Source organism: Cnephaeus nilssonii (genome assembly GCF_951640355.1).
Source record: "Cnephaeus nilssonii genome assembly, chromosome: 5".
NCBI classification, from domain to species: Eukaryota; Metazoa; Chordata; class Mammalia; order Chiroptera; family Vespertilionidae; genus Cnephaeus; species Cnephaeus nilssonii.
In genome coordinates this window covers 29,089,949-29,112,646 of record NC_137076.1, presented here as the reverse complement: position 1 = coordinate 29,112,646, position 22,698 = coordinate 29,089,949, and the positions used below count along the sequence as shown (strand labels likewise).

Genomic DNA, 22,698 nt, shown 5'->3' with positions numbered 1-22,698 from the left:
TTCCCAGCCCAGACTCAAGCAGCAGCCCCTCTTGCAGGGCAGGGGGACAAGCCTTCCCTCCCCGGCCCAGCCCCTGTGGTTCTCGTAGGTCACAGAAGAGACTTTGAACTTAGGCTTTGAACAGGACATCTGAGACCCCCCAGGCCACCCTCTCCCCTGCCTTATGCCCCAATGTGCTCTCCTCAGCCCATCGAGCAACGTCACCTCCTTTGCGAAGCCCTCCCTGGTTGTCGGAGGCACAGCCCCCGCCGTCTTCCACCACATCCCCCTCGTGTACTAGCATTTCCTTCTCAACCCTTATAGCCTTAACTCCTAGAACCGTCTTTTCCTTTACCAGCGTCCTTTGTTCATCATGTCCCTCCCCTAGAACGTCCACTACACAGGCTCATCCCGGCTGTGTTCCCAGTGCGTGAGGGAAGGCCTGACGCAGAGGAGCGCTTTAAGTATTCGCTGAATGAATAAATGAACTCAGTTCCTTCTAAGAAGAGCAGGGAGGCCTGTGCGGCCAGATCAGAGTGAGTGAGGGGGAGCAGGAGGAGCTGGGGGGTGTGGGCAGATGGTGCAGGGCCTTTAGGCCCCAGGGAGCTGTTGGGGTGATATCCGTAGGGAGACAGGCAGCCGTGGCAGTTTCAAGCCAAGGAGAGGAGTGACCTGCTTTTAATTTTGAGATCCCTGTGGGTGAGGCTGGAGGAACGTTTGGGGTGGATCTAGAGACCAGGGGCGGGGGGCGGGGTGTGGAAGGGTGAGCTATGCAGGTGTCCCAGGGAGCACTGGGGAGAAGAGGGCTGGACCAAGTCATGCCCTGGGTGGACAGATGTCAGGTCTACTTTGAAGTTGGCTGGCAAGAGCTGTTGATGGTCTAGGATGGAGAATAGGGATCAAGAGGAGTCGAAATGGATTAGGTCTTGAGCCAGAGCCAGGAGGTGGATGGGTGGTGGAGCTGTTTAATGGGCTGGAGAGAAACGGAGCAGAGGTCTGGACCCGAGGTGGCTCTAGGGCCTCCTGGGAGCCGCACGTAGCTGCCTTGTTTACCACAGGATAGTGCTTGGTGCATAGTGGCACTCAGTCTTTGGTGACTAATAAGAGGCTCTCAGTCCAGGGAAGGTAGGCCTGTGAGTTGCTGACGTGGCTTAGCGTTGACTTCTAAAAGGACCTCAACCTCCAATGTCATTTGGGACAGGAAGGTAACACAGGTGGGTGGGCACCTGTGGCCCAGCTTCAGTCAAAGAAGAAAACTAGAAAATCTTTTGAACTGAGATAAAACACAACACATGAAATGTGTGGCCTGCCGCAGCTGAAGCGGTGCTGGAGAGAAATGGGCTCTGAATGCTTAGAAGAGAGTGAAAATGGAGAATCCATGATCTACGGCAGGAGTCTGCAAGCTTTGGTCCCTGGGCCAAATCCAGCCTCCTTTTTGTACATAAGGTTTAATTGAAACCAAAAGCTGCTTAAATTCTTTTTTAGTTGTTTATTGATTTGAGAAATAGAGAAGGGAGAAAGAAAAAAACATCAATTTGTTGTCCCACTTCTTTATGCATTCATTGGTTGCTTCTTGTATGTGCCCTGTCGGGGGATCAAACCCACAACCTTGGGGCCCTAACCAAATGAGCTACCCCGCCAGGGCTTTTCTTTTTGAATGCAACACATGGTGAGGGTGGGGGTCCAGATTCGGTCCTCAGCCCACCAATCATTTCTCTGATTTAGCTGTTTCCTCTTTCAGAGAATGGGCATGCTCATTGGGCAGTGTGGAGTAGTGGTTAGTACACAGGCCACATAACCTTGGTATCATCATTTCCCTTCCTTGTGTCTCAGTCTCCTCATCTGTAAAATGGGGTGATGGTAAGCAGCTGCCTCCTGGCGTTGTATGAAGGATTAAATGAGTTTACCCATGAAAACGTCCTGGCACACAGTAAGTACTCAGTAGCACTCTCATAGTTATAGGGCACCTATATGCACACCCATTTGTACATTAATACATGGACAAAGTTTTAAATTTTTAAAATAGTTATGTATTTATTTGAATGTGTCTTAAGGAACAAAGCATAGCTAGCTCCCCCCAACATGTGAGTTCACAGATGTTAATACCGCAAATGACCCAAGTTTAAAAATAAAGATGAGCTTAGCTGGAGTGGCTTAGTGGTTGGGCGTCCACCTATGAACCAGGAGGTCACGGTTCCATTCCAGGTCAGTGCACATGACTGGGTTGCAAGCTCAATCCCCAATGGAGGGCATGCAGAAGGCAGCCAGCCAATCAATGTTTCTCTCTCTCCCTCTTTCTCAAAAATCAATGAAAACATATTTAAAAAGAAAAATAAAGGTGAGTTCGTATTTTATACAATTTTTTTTTTTTACTGAGATAAAATTTACCATTGTAAAGTGTACAGTTCAGTGGCTTTTAGTATAGTTGCAAGGTTGTGTAACATCACCACTATCTAATTCTAGCGGGGGGGGGGGGGGGAGATTCATTTAAAGAAGATTATCAAACAACTCAAGGAGTAGAAAAAAATTAATAAGAGGACAGTAGACAGGTAAGCAAAGTTTGGGGATCAGCAGGAGGATGCCACGGAGCATCAACACTCCACATGACAAAAGGGGACTCTGTGCCAGGGATGAGTCAGGCTCAGAGACAGTGTTTACAGGGTGGGGATGGGCACAGAGCCCAGTGAGGGGGGTCTGAGGGGCCCCAAGAAGCCTTGGAGAGGGAGGTGGTTGGGCCAGGGCCGCTGAGAGGGCTCAGGCAGCTCCTTTTCTTGGGAAGAATATTTTTTCACTAGTGACTTCCCTTGGAAATTGGAAACCCTGGACGCCTCCCAGGGCTATAATAAGGCCGTGTCCATTGACCAAGTTAAAAATAAAAGATCCCCACCCAGGGGCACTCTGGGCTGGGCCGAGGTACCGTGTAGGCTGGGCAGGGGTAGGACCTGCTCTGTGACTTAAGGCATGTGTCTGCCCTCTCTGGTCCCCAACAGCACTAGACTGACGATTTCCAAAGACCCAGTTAGTGGGGAGATTTATATGGCTGGGCTGCTGCCTTAAGGAGGCTGTAAGCCAGGAGAGGGGGCACTCTCTGGGGGTCCCTGTCCCGCAGGGTTCTCTTGGGAGGATACTCCCACCCCAGCGCTGAGCAGGAGAGGCTGGACACACTGGCCGTCAGCGCCACCTGGTGGCCATGAGTGCTCATCGCCTCAACTGAGTCCACACAAAGGAAGCATCCTGTTCTCTGTCTGGGCCAGGGAGACACCGGTCCTGTGCCCAGGTCAACCACACTGGCTCCTCTCCGTCCACAGGGCTTTGGACTGCCCCCTCCAGGAACCCTCCCTGACACCCCCTGAAACCTCTGTGTGCCCCATCACACCCAGGACTACCCAAGTTGTAACCACCAGGTCTTATGTCTGACTCCCTCACAGAGCTGTGAGCCCCAAGAGGGCAGGAACAGAGTCTGTTTTAGTCAACACTGTATCCCCCGAATCTGAAACCAACCTGGTATACAGTAGGTGCTCAGTATATACTGTTTAATAAATAAATGAACTTACTGCTTGCCAGCAGGCAGGAAGGAAACATGGGAGCAAGAGGATGTTTTAAAGATAAAAACAGACTTAAACGTAATTCGCATTCATTTATTGAGCCCCTCCTGTGTGCCAGGCATTGGGATCCAGCAGTGCAGTCAACAGACAAAACTCACATCCTCATGGAGAAGGCAGGTGACAATGTGGGCAATGAATATGTGACTTACTTTGTCCAAATGTGCTAAGTGTTATGGAAAAATAGAACAGAGTCAGGGGGATCTGGTGGGTGTGACTGTAAATGAATTATAAATGGGGTGCTCAGAGAAGCCCCCATTGAGAGGGTGGCATTTGAGCAAAGATCTGGAGGAGGTGAGGAGGGAGCTATGGAGGTTTCTGGCGGAAGGACATTCCAAGCAGAGGGAACAGCCTGTGCAAAGGCCCTGGGGCAGGACCAGGCCTTGCAGGTTGGAGGATTAGTGAGGAAGCCTGTGTGGCTGAAGTGGAGTGAGTGAGGGGTAGAGAGGGAGAAAGTAAGGGCAGGGAGGGGATGGGGGCAGGTCCTGAAGGGTCTTGTGGGCCTCTGGGAAGGATTGGGCTTTTTTTGTTTGTTTGTTTTGTAGGGCTTTTTAAAAAAAAATATATATATATATACTAGAGGCCCGGTGCACAAAATTTGTGCACGGGGGGGGGGGGTTGTCCCTCAGCCCAGCCTGCACCCTCTCCAATCTGGGACCCCTCGAGGGATGTCCGACTGCCCGTTTAGGCCTGATTGGGATCGGGCCTAAACGGGCAGTCAGACATTCCTCTCACAATCCAGGACTGCTGGCTCCCAACGGCTCGCCTGCCTGCCTTCCTGATTGCCCCTAACTGCTTCTGCCTACCAGCCTGATCACCCCCTAACCACTCCCCTGCCAGCCTGATTGATGCCTAACTGCTCCCCTGCCAGCCTGTTTGCCCCTAACTGCCCTCCCCTGCAGGCCTGGTCACCCCTAACTGCTGTCCCCTGCAGGCCTGGGCCCCCCGCCCCTCCCCCAACTGCCCTTCCCTGCAAGCCCGGTCACCCCCAACTTCCCTTCTCTGCTGGCCTGGTGACCCCTAACTGCCCTCCCCTGCAGGCCTGGTCCCCCCCCCCCCCCCAACTGCTCTCCACTGCAAGCCTGGTCCCCCCCAACTGCCCTTCCCTGCATGCCTGGTCACCCCCAACTTTCCTCCTCTGCCGGCCTGGTCCCTCCCAACTGCCCTCCCCTGCTGGCCATCTTGTGACAGCCATCTTGTGTCCACATGGGGGCAGGATCTTTGACCACATGTGGGCAGCAATCTTGTGTGTTCGAGTGATGGTCAATCTGCATATTACTCTTTTATTAGATAGGATAGAGGCCTGGTGCATGGGTGGGGGCCGGCTGGTTTGCCCTGAAGGATGTCCCAGATCAGGGTGGGGGTTCCCTTGGGGTGTGGGGCAGGCTGGGCGAGGGGCCGGTGGGGGGTTTGCAGGCCGGCCACGCCCCCTGGCGACCCAAGCAGAGGCCCTGGTATCTGGGGTTTATTTATCTTCTACAATTGAAACTTTGTAGCCTGGAGCGGAGCCAAGCCTTCTGTTTTCTCCGTGGCTGCCGCCATTTCTGTTTGGATTTGTTTACCTTCTATAATTGAAACTTTGTAGCCTTGAGTGGAGGCCTAGGCTGGCAAGGGCAGGCGGAAAGCTTGGCTTCCTCCATTGCCTGGGAAAACCAAGCCTCCCTCCTGCTCTCTGTGGCTGTAGCCATCTTGGTTGGGTTTATTTGCATATTTGCTCCTGATTGGCTGGTGGGCGTGGCTTGTGGGCATGGCTTATGGGTGTAGCGGAGTGATGGTTAATTTGCATATTACTCTTTTATTAGATAGGATATATATATATATATATATATATATATATATATAAAATATATTTTGATTTATCTCAGAGGGGAAGGGAGAGGGGGAGATAGAAACATCAATGATAAGAGAGAATCATTGACCAGCTGCCTCCTGCACACCCCACACTGGAGTTTGGGCCCACAACCCAGGCATGTGGCCTTGACCAGAGGTGAACCTGGGACCCTTCAGTCCGCAGGCTGATGCTCTATCCACCGAGCCAAATCGGCTAGGGCAGTGGTCGGCAAGCTACGGCTCGCGAGCCACATGCGTCTCTTTGGCCCCTTGAGTGTGGCTCTTCCACAAAATACCATGTGCGGGCACGTACATACAGTGCAATTGAAACTTCGTGGCCCATGCGCAGAAGTCAGTTTTCGGCCTGGGCGAGTCTATTTAGAGAAGTGGTTCTAATGCCGAACCACACTCAAGGGGCCAAAGAGCCGCATGTGGCTCGCGAGCCGCGGTTTGCCGACCACTGGGCTAGGGCAAGGTTTGGGCTTGTATCCTGAGGGAGGGAGTTGGGGTCCCTGGAGGGCTGTGGGCAGAGGGGAGAAATGACCCGACTTGGGTGCTCAGAGGGGTCCTCTGGCTGCTGCAGGGAGAACACACTGCTAGGGCAGGGATTGGATGCAAATCAATAGATAGAGCCTCCGAAATGGGAAGGTGGGTGGCTGGGGACAGGGAAGAGGGGGCAACTTTATCCAGATTCCTCTTTGGTGCCTTTTGAATTTTGAACCATGAGAATGTATTCCTTGTTCAACAGAATGTAAACTTAGATACACATCTGTTGATTGTGCATTTGTGTGTAGTGCTACATTGATGATTGGGGAGGCTTGTGGGTGGGGGTCGTCGGGGGAGGTCTGTCACCTCCTCTGTGTCTCACCAGGCAGTGGGACAACCAGACTTGAATACGTAAATTTGTGAGATTCAGATGCAGCCCACCTCCTGTCTCCCCCCCCCCCCCCCCCGTCCCCACCCGCCTCGCCCCCGTTCTGCCCAAGCCAAGCCACAGCTGCGCATGTGCTGTGACACTGGGTAAAGCACTAGCTTCTGCGGCCCAGAGGCGGGAGAACATCTGTAAACTATCTATCCATTTCAGAAAGACATCGTTCCAAGCAGGGACACCGTACTGACCTCCAAAACCAAATATCTGTTACTTATTCACATTTCACAGTTTTTAAAGGGGAAAAATTTCAAGAGAATTTCCCTATTTTTCTTTAAGGCTGTTTGGCCTGGGGGGGAGGGGGGGGGATATGGGATGTCCCCCAGGAAACACCCAGGCCCATGGTGGCCACCAGGGGGCGCTGGTGCAACAGGGATGATAGCTGAGCCCCCAACTCTGGGAAACGGTAGCCCTCCTGACTGGAGTCGCCATATTCTACACGGCCGCCCCTGCAGGCTTTTGCTGTGCTCTTTTCCCAACCCACGGCCCATTCCTCAGGTCTTAGCTAACTTCCTCCTTCCAGAAGCTTCTCAATTCCCCGAGGCTGACCAAGGGCCCCTTTTGGGCTCCAGCAGCCCTCTGCATTTCCCCATCACAGCCCCCATTACCCCTTAACAGTCTCTGTCCCTGGCATTGGGCCATACACACTGAACGGACAGAACAGCATCGTCCCGGGTCACCTCCAGGGTGACCACTCAGTCATCACTGTGCCCACAGGGCCTGCACACGTAGGACCCCAATACATGTTGGCTGGCTACGTGGACAGATGAATCGACATTCTCCTCCCTCACTGCAGGTAACAGGTCTGTGTACCCACAGTCCCCCACAGGCTCACACTGAGCAGGTGCTCAATAACTATCAAAATTACCACCCACTTAATATGTACCATGCCCTATACTGGCTTCTGAAAACACCACAGTGACCAAGACAGATCTGTGCCGGCCCTCTCAGGGTGGGCACGGTGTGGTGGAGAGACCGTGAGTTAACAAATAATGAAATGAACAAGAATATTTCAAAGAAGTTAAAAATCAGCACAATGAATTAACAGGCTGCTTGGTTCCTGTCGGGGCTAGAATTTAAGAGAGACCTCTGGCTCTTTCTCCTGCTCCTGAAGGTTACCTATGTGCTGTGTGACCTTGTGCAAGTAACTTGACCTCTCTGGGCCTGTCTCCTCATCTGTAAATGGGGGACAATGATAGTCTCCAGTTCCTGGGGCTGTTGGGAGGATGAAATAAGCCCATCTGCCCTAGTCCTCTAGCTGCCACCCTGGCCCTGTCTGTCCTTCCCACAGCAGCCCCCAGAGGGCGCCTGCGAGCGCCTTTGTCAGGTCCGGCTCTTCTCAGCACACAGCTCTCCAGGGCTGCCACCTCCCTTGGTGGGGCGGGGGGCGGGGAGCAGCGGGATGCAAGTCCTCCATGTAGCCCACAAGGCCACAAGGCTATACCCGACCTGCCTCTCCTAGACTCCTCCTTCCTTCCCTCCCTCCCCCACTCCCTCCCTCCCCTCCAGCCAGAAGGGCCTCCAAGCTGTTCCTCCAACAGGTCAGACATGGCTTACCCTAGGACCTTTGCACTGGCTGTATCCTCTGCCCAGATCATCCCCACCCCAGCCCACCCGACTTTCCCATAGCCAGTTCCTTCTCTTCCTCCAGATCTTGGCTCCAACACCACGTCCTCAGGGAGGCCTCTCTGGCACCTGGGCCAAAGGTCCCTCTCCGGAGACACTCCCATCACCTGGCCCTGTTATCTTGCTTCCTCATTTGATGACTCACTCACTACTCCCCTCTCCTCCACCTCCAACTGCACCCCACTGCCTGGGAAAATCCTGGCAGGCACTCAATAAATGTTGGTCAGAGGAGACAAATATTCCCTGCCACTGTCGTTATTTGCAGCTGGCTCTCACCTCCAAAACCCCGTCTGCCCCTCCCACCCCAGAACCCTGTCGCGGCTTTCCTCCCCCAGGTTTCACTTCATCTTTCTGGAGGCTGGGCGCAGAGCCTTCACAAAATCTGAGTCAGCCTCTAAAAGCAAGTGGGGATGACAGCCCGGGTGAATCATACCAGGCCTGCCCTTGGGGCGGCAAGCACTGAAGGAAAGGGCATGCAAAGTAAATGTGCAAATCAGACAGTGGGTGAAGGGGGCCCCCAGCTATTTGGCTCAGCCCACCCAAATTCGCCTTCCTGGGCTCTCCCAGCATCTCCTCCCTTGGAAGTTTGGCTTCTTCCATTGTAATCTCCCCGGTTCCAATCCAGAATTCACCTCTTTAGGCCTCAGTTTTTCCCATCCGGACAATGGGCCCAACCATAGAAGCTTCTACCTGCGGAAGTCGTCTGGGGAGATTAAAATATGCTTAGATTTTTAAAGCCTCCAGAATCGTTAAGTGGTGAGTGCTCAACAAATCCTATTCTCAAGAAAAGATGAATCCCCTCCCTGTCAAGTATGCAGCTAATAAGCCCTTACACTGTCCCTGGTGTTGCAGTGTTAGGGACACCTTACTGATGACCCTGAAACACAGGAATCATAAAGCCACTCCTGAGAAAGCAGAGGCTCAGAGGTGAAGACACTTGCCCCAAATCACACAGTGGGATCTGAGCCCAGCCTTGCTGAGGGCATCAGGGCAAACTCGCCACCCCCAAAAGAGCTGCCGCAGGAACCGCTAAACATCCCCAATCTCTTTCCTCTCCATCTCCTCTAGGATTAGAAGTCGTTTTAGGAAAGCACATGGCCCATCAGAAGACTGCATTTCCCAGTTACCCTTGCAGCCGGAGAGGAGCCAAGCGACATGTTCTGCCCAATGAAATCAGCAAATACCGGAAATTTCCGGTTCACGCCATTCATGAGGAGAGGCGTGTTTTTCTCTTCAGTTTCCCTTTCTTCTTCAGTAGGCATGTTTTTATCTTTACCAATCGCCTAGCAGAGAACAGTGCTAGAGAAGCACTCAATAAATAATTATTATAATTAAAACACGGTGCTCCCGTCCCGGGCCGTTCCCTACCACCACCATCCAGAGTCTGTCAACACCATGTCCAATTCCGGCCTCCCCAAGAGCCAGGAAGTCACACTGGGGCCCATTTTGCACCATTTCCTGAGACATCAAGGTGTCCCCAGCAATGTCCTGAAAATAGCAGAGGAACCCCATCTTCTACTGCATCCGCTGAACATAGCGGGGGGGTCTCCAAGATCCAGCCCGAAGGGGGTCTGGAGTCCAGGTCGTCAGGCTTTGTCACTTGGCCATTCCGCTTCCCGTGTCTGCTCCTCGGGCGCCGGGGCCCCTCTCTGGTTCCACATGTGGTTGTTGAGCCCCAGCTGCACCATCTGTGCGTGGTGGATGATGAGGGGCTGCAGCCCGGGGCTCTGAGGGGGCACAGGCGAGGCTGGCGGGAAGACCGGAGGCTGCGGGAAGGTTGGGCTGGGGGTGCCAACCAGCCACGGAGGCAGGGTGGGTGGCGGATAGCTGGGCCAGGTGGGAAAGGGTGGCTGGGCTCCCAGGGGCCCCGGGCCCCCATAGGGCCCCTGAGCCCCAGAGGGCAACTGAGTCCCAAATGTCATGTGGTTCCTGAAAGCTGCCTGGAGCTGCTCCACCTGCGTCTGCCAGGACGCGTAGGCCTGGACGTAGGTTGAGTACGCGGCGCTCACCGCTGCCGCCCGCTGCCGCTCCCCCTCCAGGTGCTGGCGCCGCTCCCGCAGGGCCCGGGCATCCTGCTCCTTCCTCCAGTTGGCCTTGCGAGCCCGGAGCTTATGAGGCTTGAAGGTGTTGGCTACCTTTCTGGCAAAGATCTGGGAGTGCTCGTCCAGCCACACCAGCCCGGTGAGCAGGCTGGCCGTGCCGGGACTGAGCTGGGACAGGGAGCTCTCCAGGGGCAGGAAAGGGACCACGCAGTCTTGCCACCCTGGCCGTGTGAGGCTGCTCATCAGCGACTGGCTCAGCTGGTGCTGGCTCAGGCAGCAGTCGAAGTTGGCCGTGAGCAGCAGGATGGTGAAGGCCGAGTGGTCGATGGCGTCCTGCAGGCAGCACAGGCTGCTGCGCCCGGGCACCTGGAAATCCTCGCAGAAGGTGGCTCCGTCGGGCACACCCAGGGCCTCGAACTTCTCCCGGACACGCAGGGCAATGTGCTCGTCCGCCTTGGCGTGCAGGACCACGAAGTTATAGAATTTCTGCTCGGACGGCTCGAACTCGGGAGAAGGGGGACACGGGCTGGGGGAGGCCGGGTGAGCTGGAGGAGGAGCCGGGAGGGAAGGATTGGGAGGGGACGTCTTGGGGGCTGAGGAGGTTGGTGGGCACGGCTGGGCTGCTGGGGAAGTAGTACCTTCAACGGGAATTTGTAGTGGCACCTGGTCCTCGACAGGGCAGGTGTTTCTGGGGGGCGAGGGGAGAGATTTGGGGGCTGGTGACACTTCCGTACATTCCACTGGGTAGTGGGTGCTGGGGCCTGGGGCCTCAGCGGCGTTGGACAGGCCAGCAGGGCTTGCATCCAAGGTCACCTCAGGAAGCCTGGGGGCTGGGCTAGTTGATGGCACCAGGGTGTCAGCCATCTCTTCCGAGGTGGGCCAGCTCATCTCCTCGGGCTCCTGGAAGGCTGCGGGGACGGGCTCGGGCACTGGGGGCTCCTCACACAGCTTGCTGGGACCAGGGGGACTGCGGTGCTGGCTGAGGAGGGCCATGGTGGGCGACTGGCTGATTTCCAAGTTGCTGGCCAGGGAAACCGGGCTGCCGGTGGACCTGAGGGAGCATCCTCTGCTCCAGCCCAAGGGGTCCTCGATGGGCTGAGGCTGGCTGCGCGTCCCAGAGGGTGATGCGGAGGAGGGCGGGAGGCAGCCCAGGGCAGAGTGGAGCGGCTGGAAGTGCCCCGGGTCCCCAACCATGTCCCACCCGCACCGGTCCCGGGCCTCCTCCTGGAGCTCCCCGAGCTGGGGGTCACCCCTGGAGCTGAAAACGCGGAGGGCTGCCCGGTAGGCCACGTCCCGCATTGGGGCCGGGCACAGCTTCTCCTCGGCGAGCAGGTGGTACAGCCGGGCCACGGCCCAGGAGACGTCGGGGGGCTCCTCCGTGGCCTCGGCACCGCTGTCCATGCCGGCCCACTGGCGGGCCACAAGCCGGGCCACCGCGTCTGCCTGCAGGGCCTCCAGGGAGATCCTGGCCTCGGTTTCCTGGCCCAGGGTCAGGAGCACCATGGCGTGCAGGAGGTCCGCCCCCCGCCAGCCGGGGCGCAGGGTCTTCAGCTTGTGCTTAAGATACAGGAGCTTGTCCTGGCCTGCACTGCCTAGAATGCGAAAGGCGCTGGAGAGCGACGGGCCCGTGCAGGCCATGGGCAGGCTGGGTGCGGCCTCCGGTGGCAGGAGAAGCGCTGGCTGGTGGAGGCATGTTCCACACCCCTGCCTCGTGCACGCCCAGTGTCCCCTACCCGCTCACCATACCGGACTCCAGGGGACTCCGGGAGCAGACCTGTGGGGAGCAGGAAACACATGGTCATCACCAAGGGGGAGGGGGGCCTGGGAAGCAGCCCAGACACCCACCTGCCTGCAGAGGCCACCATGACCTCTCACCTCAGGAGGACCCTGGGCAAGATGTGTGCCCTCCCCCAACGCGTTTCCTCCTCTGCGAGAGGATCTCAGCCGACACTTGCCTGGCGTCACCCAAGAGGTAGATGCTGCTATTCCCCCATTTGCAAATGAAGAAAGTGAGCCAGACGGGTGGAGTCCCTTGTCCAAGTCATACAGCCAGTGAGTGACAGAGCGGGGATCGGAACCCCAGCAGTCTGGCTCCACAGGGTGTGTGCCTGACCACAAGACTCCACTGCCTAAGATGAGGATAAACCCACTTATAGATTGTCTCAAGGAACTGAGTTGTGTTCTTGTATGGAAAATTCTGGGTCCACTGACTGGAAGTCAGCAGGGGCTCAACACATGTTTGAAAAGGAAGTAGTCCACCTCCTGGATGGCCCCCCTGAGCCCCACACCCTGGCTTTCCCAGCTGTAGGTAGTCCTTCCAACACTGCCAGAGCTGATCTCTGATCGAGAGAAAATGGCAGACTGGATGGGGTGTCACTCGTGGCATCTACACTAATAAAAGAGAAATATGCAAATTGACCATACCTCTGTGACACCCACCAACCAATCAGGAGTGAGCATGCAAATTAACTCAACAAAGATGGTGGGTTGATTTGCATGCGCAGGTACGGAGCGAAGACTGAAGACTGAAGACGACTGAAGACGACTGAAGACTAAAGACTGAAGACTGAAGAGGCTTGGCTTCTCTGCTGCAGCCGGAGCAAAGGCCTGGGTCCAAGGTGCCGGAGGAAAACTGGTGCCGGTAGTCAGGGGAAGGAAGGTTTATTACACGAAACTTCATGCAGCGGGCCTCTAGTTAAGTTATAAAACACACTGGCTTTCTTCTTCTTTTCACTCTCTATATGTTTTTATTGATTTTAGAGAGAGAGCAAGGGAGAGAAAGAGAGAGAGAAATATCCATGAGAGAGCAACATTGATGGACTGCCTACTGCACTCCCCCTACTGGAGATCAAGCTGGCAACCCCAGCATGTGATCGAACCAGGGACCTCTTAGTTCATGAGTCAATGCTCAACCACTAAGCCACACCAGCTGGGCTCAGTCACTCTCTTTCTCTGTCATATGTCAGGGGTAAGCCATGCTGTGAGCAGACCTATGGAGGGGCCTATGTGGAAAAGAACTGAGGCCCCCTGCCACCAGCCACACAGGGAGCCGGCCTGGACTCCAGCCCCATCGACTCCAGCCGCAGGCAAGTCTTCAGATGAAGCAGCCCAGCTGACAGCTTGACTGTGACCTCATGAAAGAATCCAAGACAGAACCACTCACCTATCTGCCCCTAGATGCCTGACCCTCAGAAACTGTGCGAGATCATATGTGTTTGTTTATTTTAAGCCACCGAGTTCTGGGGTGATTTGTTACACAGCTGTATGTAGCTAACTGATACAAGTAGCATTGTTAAAATGGTGCACTAACCATTACTGCATGCTGGCTCTATGCCTAACAGCGTTGCTATTCCATATGGAGGCCATGTCCTCTTCTCTCTATTTCTCAAAAAATGCCATGCTGATCCCCACTTCAGACTCTTTGTAGGTGCTGTTTTCTCTGCTTGGAGCACCTTATCCCCAGACCTCTGCCTGGGTGACCTTACTCTCAAAACCCACTCTCAGGTCCCATGGCATCACCTCAGGTACCGTGGAGCCCTCCAGCACCACTTAAGCTCCCCATACCAGTCTGTCTCTCCCTAGTCCCCACGGTGAGAATCTACAGCCTAGAGCAGTGCTTCTCAACTGGAAACAACTCCTTCCCCCAGGGGGCACTGGGCGATGTCTGGGGACATTTCTGGTTGTCATGACTACGGAGAAAGTGCCCTAGAGTCATCAAGGGGGTGGAGGCTGCTCAACACCCCACAGTATCCAGCACAGCCCTCCACAGAGAATGATCTGGCCCCAAATGTCGCTAAGTGCTGATTTTGAGGGACCCCAGTCTATGATTCAGGATTTCTTAAAAATTCATTTTAAGCAGATGCCATATGTCCCCACTGGGGCACCAGGGCCAAGGTCGGTGTATCCAGGAAGGTCAGCGCAGGGCAGACAGAGCATGGGGAGTGCCGGCCTCAGGGAGTGGGGGCACAAGGGGGCGTGACTGAGCAGAGACAGGACTGGTGCAGAGGAGAAAGGCAGCGCTGGGGAGAGGATGTCAGGAAGTACGTGGCTGCCTGGCTGTTTCAAAAATGGAAATAGCCTCACATGTTGAAATGCTGAAGGGGAGAAGGAAATAGCAGAGACCCAAACAGTGGAGCTGACTTCCTAGTGTGGGGGACAATCAACAGTGAGCCTGGTCTGCTACCACCAGGACTGGTGCATAGTAGGGGCACAAGTCACTCCTTTTGGCTAATTAAGAAATGTTAGAAGCCCTAGCTGGTTTGGCTCAGTGGATAGAGCGTCCGACTTCAGACCAAAGGGTCCCAGGTTCGATTCCTGTCAGGGGCATGTACCTCAGTTGCAGGCTCCTCCCCGGCCGGGCCTTGGTCATGGCGAATGCAGGAGGCAACCAATCAATGTGTTTCTCTCACATCAATGTTTCTGTCTTTCCCTCTCTCTTCCACTCTCCCTAAAAATCAATGGAAACATATCCTTGGGTGAAGATTAAAAATAAATAAATAAATAAATAAATAAGCAAGCAAATCTATAATAATAAAAGTGTAATATGCTAATTAGACCAGACGTCCTTCCGGACAACCTTCCGGACAAAGCTGGGGCTGCGAGGGAAGCCCGGGTCCCAAGTACCTGCCAGTGGCTGGAGGGAAGCCCAGGTCCCAAGTACCTGCCAGTGGCCAGAGGGAAGCTGGTGCCGGCAACCAGGGGAAGGAAGGCCTACTCTTGCACGAATTCTGTGCTTTGGGCCTCTAGTATATATTTAAAAAGAAATGTTACAAGACCTGGAAGGCAAAACATACCCAGACTGCCTCAGAAAGATGTATAGGAAACCGAAGGGACAGTTATTCATAAGTGTTTACTGAGCACCTACTACGTGCTGACCCCTTCCCACGCCCGGCTCAGAGGAATCCTCACGCCAGGCCAGTGGGGACGCTATCTGATATCTACATTTGGCACACACTCCTGTGACCCTTCAGTTTTTGCTTATTGTCTTGACTGTGATCTCCATGAGGGCACTACTTGGTCCCTACTGTGTGCCCAACATACTGAACAGTGTCTCCTGGCATACAGCGGGTACCTCATAACCGTTTGTTGGAGATTTAATGTTTGCCCCTTTATCTGAGGAGTAAACAGAGACCCGGGCAGTTTCGGGAACTTGCCCCACTCACCTATCCACCCCCAAACTGTGGAAGCCACTCGGAGACCTCCAGCCTGCCTGTCACACTGGTACCCCTCCCCCAACCCCCTGCCCCAGCCACCTGAGAAGGAAGACAGACCTGTCCAGCTGGGGCCACCTGGGCTCTGACTGGTGTCCGTGCCAGTACTGGGCAGACTTGCAGCGGCTCCTAGTACCAATCCCGCATGCCCCACGGGAAAGGATGAGAGGTGAGGGCCTGGAGATTCCCCATCTCAGCTGACCCAGGGTGGGCCACGGGATCTACGGTGGGAGGGGGGTTCTGGGGTCCCTGGGAAAGGGGGGTATTCAGGGCTCGGAAGGGGCTGAGAGGAGGGCCAGAGTTCCTGGGGCAGGAGGTACAGAGGCTGGGACAGAGAAAGCTCTGAGATTCCGGAAGAAATCTGAAACTTGGGGGAGAAATGGGGAGTTGGGGGAGATCTGGAAGGCTAGGAAGAGATCTGGGGGGTTGGGAAGAAAGTAGGGGAGTTGGAAAGAAATTCAGGGTGTGGAAGAAATGGGGGATTGGGGAGGACCTGAGTCACCGGGAGGAGAGCTGGAGCCTTGGGGGGCGGGAAGGTGGGGACGCAGCGCGTGGACGCCAGAAGCTCTGAGGTGGGGACGGGGGCGGGGGCGCGGGCAGCGGACCAGGAACCTAAGCGCGGAGCCCGGGCGTCCAGCCTCCAAGGCGCGCAGCCACCAGCTGGCGCCCCGACACACGCCCCGCCCCGCCCTTCCCCAGCCGGCCCTCGCCCCCTCTCCCCTTACCCGGAGCGGCCCTCACCCCTGCTTCACTGGCCCGGGCGGCCGGGCGCGCCGCTCGCGTCTGCGGGGCCAGGGTCTGTGGCCGGTCGGCCTGTCGGCGGTGCCCGCGGGGAGCCGAGCACGGAGGGCGCGGGGATGGGTCCGCCTTCGTGGCCTCTGCCCGCCCTTTCCGGGGCGGGAGGGGGAGGGAGGGAAGGAGGTGAAGTCACGCTTTCCCAGCGGAACCGGGAAAGTCCCCGAGACGCCCCGCCGCGCCCCCTCCTCCCCTCCGCTCGGTGCGCTGCCCCGACGGCAGTTCGGGCACTTCCGTAACGCGGCGCTCTGGGGACCACAACACGGGGACAAGAGGGACAGAGTCCTGCCCTGGGGAAGGGGGACAGTCTAGTGAGCAAAGAGCCACCATTTAAAATTAGGTCTTCGACATTGGTGATCAGGACTGTCCAGGAAATAAAACAGGGGCTGGGAAAATCGTGGGTGGGGGCGCCCCAAAATTAGGAGGAAGGGAATCGTGGCCATCCCGGAGGAGTTTGGGGAAACCCATGTGTTGGGGAGGGGGGAAGCTGGCATACCTTGAAGCTGCAAACACGACTTTTAAGAATTCGCAGGGATCCTAACCTTTTGGGTGTCCTGTACCCAGAGCGGACAGATCCATGGGGTATAGCTATGACGTGTACTCAGGGCCATCATACTTTTAGGGGCACACAAAAGTGTTTTCATTTCTTTTAAAATCAGAGAAAAAAAAAAAAGAATAGACTTGCAGTCTGGATTGTATTTGTCTTTATACCAGTGCTTTTGTAACATGTCATTTATTATTTGTTTGTTTGTTTGTTTAAATGAAGAAAGGGGCCCACAAAATTATAATTGCCTTTGTCTGGGCCTCTTTGTCTGCCTGGAGAATCTAGGGGCCTCTTCTCAAAGTAACTTTTGTAGATTCATAAAACAAAATACAGGAGGGACAAAGGACATTATGTTGAAAAGCATTTACTAAAATATTTTTTTAAAAACAAATTAGTAATCTGTCATCAGATGAATGGATAAACAAAATGTGGTATATCAATTCAATGAGCTATGTGTTGTTCAGCCTCAAAAAGGAAGTTCTGACATCTGCTACAACATGAATGAAACTTGAGGATATTATGCTCAGTGACATAAGCCAGACACAGACTGTGTGATTCCACTCATAGGAGGTCCCTAGAGGAGTCAGACCCATAGAGACAGGAAGTAGACGGTGCTAGCCAGGGGCTTGGGGAGGAGGAGGGGGAGTCAGAGTTTAACGGGGGCAGAGTTTCGGTTTGGAAGATGGAAAAGCTCCAGAGATGAGTGATGGGGATGGTTGCACAACAATGTCAATGTACTGAGCTGTGCACTTAAAAACAGTAAGATGGTAAGTTTTATGGTAAGTATATTTTACTACAATTTTAAAACTTAAAAAAACGTGTAAGACATTCACTTTAAAAATACTTTTGAAATAGAGCTATACTGAAACACATAACACTTAGGGATACGCCTCTATCCCCGTGTTCACTGGGAAGAGCTGATGACTGCAGTGCCTTTGCGGGGGTGAGGAGGGTCCGCTGAATGTCGAGCCATCTGCAGCAGTGCAAGCTGATGTGAAAATACCTGTGGTTTTCAATTAGGGACAAAGTCACACGCCTGCTGTTGTCTTCTTTCATAATTAAGGAAATGATAAATAGCGGTTAGAGTCAGTGAAAATAAAGATGTGCAACCCCCCCCCCTCTGCCGCCCAGCAGTTTATGGACACCCTGAATTCCATCATCAGGTCCCCCAAGAGGTCCATGGATCTCAGGACAAAAAAGTTCACCTAAAGGTTGGGGCAGGGGGCGGGGCTGCAAGGAAGTTATATGGACGCAAACTCCCCATGGGGCCCTTACTTAGTGCCTGACTCTGGTGAGGGAGAAGTTTTATTGAACACCTACTGTGTGCTAGGCATGGGCTGGCTTTGGGGATACATCAGGAAGAAAGAAGTGGTGCCTGCCTTTGGGGCTTCTGGAGCTGGAGAGGGAGGGTGCATTAAACCCACCTTCCCATGTCTCTCTGCCCCCTGTCCCACCATCACCAACTTTTGGTACCTGCCCCCAAGCCAAACACATCTGATTCATGTCTTAACCTTTCCAGGTAGGTTTCAATGTGCCCATTTTTAAATATATATATATTTTATTGATTTTTTACAGAGAGGAAGAGAGAGGGATAGAGAGTTAGAAACATCAATGAGAGAGAAACATCAATCAGCTGCCTCCTACACACTCCCTACCGGGGATGTGCCTGCAACCAAGGTACATGCCCTTGACCAGAATCGAACCCGGGACCCTTGAGTCCGCAGGCTGACGCTCTATCCACTGAGCCAACCCGGTTTCGGCTGAATGTGCCCATTTAATAGGTGGGAAAACTGAGACTCTGAGGAACTAACAGGGCTGGAGCACGCTGGCTTCCAGGTGACACCCTGGGCTCCAGATGGATAAATCTACCACCTGCAGACAGGTTGCCTGCTTCCCTGCTTCAATGAAAGAAAAAACACATTCCAGTTGAGGTCTAGGTTCCCACCCAGCTTTTCTTCTTCCTGCACCAGAAAGGTGGCCCTCCTCTTGGGTGCCCGTTCCTTTAGTTTTGCTTGCGTATATGCATATCCATTGATGTTATACTTATTTTTAATAATGAACAATGATTTTTAAAAATTCTATTTTGAGAGAGAAACAAAGATTTGTTGTTCCACTTACTTATGCATTCATTGGTTGTTTCTTATATGTACCCTGACAGGGGATTGAACCTGCAACCTTGGTATATCGGGACGATGCTCTAACCAACTGAGCTACCTGGCCAGGGCTGATAAGTGTGATATTTAGTATTCTTCAGTCTGGTTTTGGCTTTATAATTCATATCTTCCAGAAGCCAGCAAACTTTTTGGACCAGATAGTAATTATTGTCAGCATTACTGACCAGACCATCTTTGTTACAACCATCTGACGCTGCCGTTGTAGCAGTCACAGATGTATCAATAAGTGAGGGTGGCTGTGTGCCAATAAAACTTTATTTACGAAATCAGGCAGCAGGCTGGACAGAGGCTGTAGTTCACTGACTCTGGACATAGACGGCATCAATATTTAGCTTTATTCCATTGACAGCTCTAACATTTTTCTAATCCACTGTATGTAGCCCAATCTTGTTCTTTTGAAGTGTTATGGTCTCACTAAGCATGGCTGTGTCACAATTTATTGAGTCCCCTATCATTGGACATGCTGTTGTTTCCGCTATTCCCCAATAACAGGCATTCCTACCTTACAAGGTGGAGGTTATGAACACAGTGCTGGGTCAGGGTGGGGGGATCTGAGTGCTGAGTTCAAATCCTTACTCTGACACTAACGAGCTGTGAGATGGGCCAAGGGCCAGCCCCCCGGGTTGTGCCTGGAGGTGATCACTGTACCTTTCAACAGGGTTTCGGTAGGGTAGCTGCGAGAAGGGGAACTTCTGGGACTTCTCCTCCGACGTGGAAAAGATACATTCTCGCTCTTACTAAATACTGCTGATAGTTCTCCAAATCGGTACTCCCTGTTTGCACTCCCACTGGACGTGAACGAAAGGGCTCATTTCCTCCATCCACCGCTGCGTGTTGCTTTCACTTTCTTAATTTGTGTTGAAGTTTAATTCATAGGTGCTGTAGTATATAAATCTTAAGTGAGCAGCTCAGTGGATTTTTGCATATGTACACACTCCTCCCTGTAGCCAACACCCAGATCGTGATGTAGGGTCATTTCAGCCTCAAGAAGTCCCCAACGCCCAGCCAGTGTGGCTCAGCGGTTGAGCGTTGACCCAGGAAACAAAAGGTCACCGGTTCGATTCCTGGTCAGGGCATATGTCTGGGTTGTGGACTCAATCCCTAGTGTGGGGCGTGCAGGAGGCAGCCAATCAATGATTCCCTCTCATCATGATGTTTCCATATCTCTCTCCCTCTCCCTTCCTCTCTGAAATCAATAAAAATATATTAAAATTAAAAAAAAAGAAGTCCCTATCCACCCCTTCTTCATCATTACCCACTGGGCAACCACTGCGCGGATTTAGTGTCACCTTGTCTTGAAACTTCATTGCAATGGGACCAGAGTATGGATTCTCGTGTCTGGCTTCTTTCACTCAATATCATGCCTGTGAGTTTCATCCATACGGTTACAAATGTGGAAAATGTATCCTTGTTCCTCGCTGCATAGTATTCCACAGAATGAACCCACCCTGTTTGGCTTATCTATTCTCTTCTGGGTGCACACTTGGGTTGTGCTCCAGTTGGGAGCTGTTAGGAATGAAGCGGCTGAGAACATTTGGGGGCAAGTTTTTGTGTGGACATTTGCATAGAACTTGGCTACAAATACAGGAATGGGGGCAGGGGCAAGGCTGCAAGGAAGTTATATGGACGCAAACTCCCCATGGGGCCCTTACTTAGTGCCTGACTCTGGTGAGGGAGAAGTTTTATTGAACACCTACTGTGAGCTAGGCATGGGCTGGCTTTGGGGATACATCAGGAAGAAAGAAGTGGTGCCTGCCTTTGGGGCTTCTGGAGCTGGAGAGGGAGGGTGCATTAAACCCACCTTCCCATGTCTCTCTGCCCCCTGCCCCACCATCACCAACTTTTGGTACCTGCCCCCAAGCCAAACACATCTGATTCATGTCTTAACCTTTCCAGGTAGGTTTGAATGTGCCCATTTCATAGGTGAGAAAACTGAACATAGGGGAGGTGTCCCAGTTGCTTTTTAAATAGGCTTTGTAAATCCTTGCCCATCAGACCCAGAGGCCTGAGGAGGAAGCGACATTGCCCTGTCCTTGCTAATGAGAAAGCATGAAGGTCATTTCAGCTCTTCAGTGGGCCTGGGCCTGGGCCTGGGTGAGGTAGGGGGGTGGCTGGGGAGGGGGGAGCAAAGGCCCCCTCTCACTTCCATGCCTCAGTTGTGGACAGACATCATGCTGGTTCATCTCATTGCTCCAGCATCAAGCATCTGCTATCCTGGCCCCCAACATCACCATTGCCATCACTGCTGGAGATGTGCCACACCATTAGCCTTTAGTGTGGCACGATGATTACAGTTACTATAGCAAAACACATTGCAGCGTTTCAATCTTGGAATAGTTCATCTAAGCAGCAAGATGTAACAGGAAGTACAGCAGAGGGGTCTCAAGCAGAGGTTGGCAAGCTTCTCCTACAAAGAATGGGATAGTAAACATTTTTGGCTTTGTGGGCCATGGACTTGGCAAAAGAGATCTTCCCTCTTCCCATCCCACTCTTTAAGATAGAGGGGATTGTCCTAGCAGGTTTGGCTCAGTGGATAGAGCCTTGGCCTGCGGACTGAAGGGTCCCGGATTCCATTCTGGTCAAGGGCACATGTCCGGGTTGCGGGCATGATCCCCAGTAGGGGGCGTGCAGGAGGCAGCCTGTCGGTGATTCTCATCATTGATGTTTCTCTCTCTCTTCCTCTCCCTTCCTCTCTGAAATCAATAAAAAAAAAATAGATTTTTAAAAAGAAAAGCCTTCAGGCTCTGCCTGGGTAGCTCAGTTAGTTAGAGCCTTGTCCTAATACTCCAATGTTGCGGGTTCAATCCCCAGTCAGGGCACACACAAGAAGCAACTAATGAATGCATAAGTAAGTGGAATAGCACATCGATGTTTCTCTCTCTCTTAGATTAAAAAAAGAGAGAAGAGAAAAGCCTACAATCGCTCATCAGAACAGGAATGAAACAAAAGAGCAGACTGGCTGCTGCCTGTGATGAAGAAACAGCCCTCTAACCACGTCACAACTGACTTTATGAAATAATGTGGGAAAATGTGTTGAAAGCCACCGAGTTAATGTTAACTTCTCACATGGCAATAGCTAATTAATACATCCCATTTTGCAGAGGGGAGGGAGCAACGATGGGCAGAAAGGGGAAGCTGGTCAGCCAAGCTCCTCCAGCAAGTTGGGGTGCATGCAGAAAGAAAAACCCCAACTTGCTTGCCAGGCCCTCATGGGCTCCAGGGCCAGCCAGCTGCCCTGGTCTGAGACCCAGGTCCACTTATTGACCAGACTTTGAGCAAGTTATGTGTTTTCCATCTGCCTCAGTTTCCCACCTGTAAAACGGGAAGATTAGTGGCGGCTCCCCCAGAGGGCTGAGATGCGGATGAGGCTGACATCCACCAAGTGCTCAGACAGCACCTGACTCAGGACTATGCCCAATACTAGCTTAGCATCATTAGTATGAAGAGATTTGCTCCCTGCCAGATTTACAGCCCACTTTGGGAAACCCCAGTGATTCATTTAAGCAAAAGGCAGGAAAATAAGTGTTTGGAATGAAACTAACCCAGTAGTTCTCACCCAGGAGTGATTGGGCAATTTCTGAGGGCACCTGTGGGGTCATGCCTGGGGAGGGGTTTTCCTGGCATCGAGTGAATGGGGGTCAAGAATGCTCCTCAACACCCCACAGTGCCCAAGATGGCCCCCCACTGAGAATGACCCAGACTCAAATGTGCGATGTGACCCTGAGATAACCTAAGCATCAGGCTCAGCTACTACACCATCTTTGCACCTGAAGCTGGACCTCAGGGGATGACACTGTGGGACAGAGAGGGAAAGGCCCCCGCCTGCGTCCCACACCAGGGACCCGTGTCCACCACTGAGCTGGGGGCAGGCATCGCCCAGACAGCACCGCGGAGCAGTCTGCCTGGCCCTCAGGACCGGGCAGCAAACAGAACGAGCAGATTTGTTGCGTTGCGGACGTGGCTGAGAG

At 53.4% G+C, this 22,698-nt stretch overlaps 1 protein-coding gene across 7 annotated transcripts; it reads right to left on the bottom strand.

The window, feature by feature from the left end:
• Positions 1–8,287: 8,287 nt before the first annotated feature.
• TICAM1 (TIR domain containing adaptor molecule 1) lies at positions 8,288–16,093 on the bottom strand. Of its 7 annotated transcripts, none has more exons than XM_079770575.1 (3): positions 15,959–16,093; positions 12,432–12,744; positions 8,288–11,781 (listed from the first exon to the last, which is right to left on the bottom strand). In XM_079770575.1, the coding sequence occupies exon 3, from the start codon at positions 11,643–11,645 to the stop codon at positions 9,552–9,554; it is 2,094 nt and encodes a 697-aa protein (XP_079626701.1). In that variant the 5' UTR covers positions 11,646–11,781; positions 12,432–12,744; positions 15,959–16,093; the 3' UTR covers positions 8,288–9,551. The 7 variants fall into 7 exon arrangements, with proteins under 7 accessions (XP_079626701.1, XP_079626703.1, XP_079626699.1 ...); XM_079770577.1 differs by lacking the exon at positions 15,959–16,093 and adding exons at positions 13,318–14,630; positions 14,668–15,241 and having other exon boundaries at positions 8,288–12,744; XM_079770573.1 differs by having other exon boundaries at positions 8,288–12,744.
• Between the last annotated feature and the right edge of the window lie 6,605 nt (positions 16,094–22,698).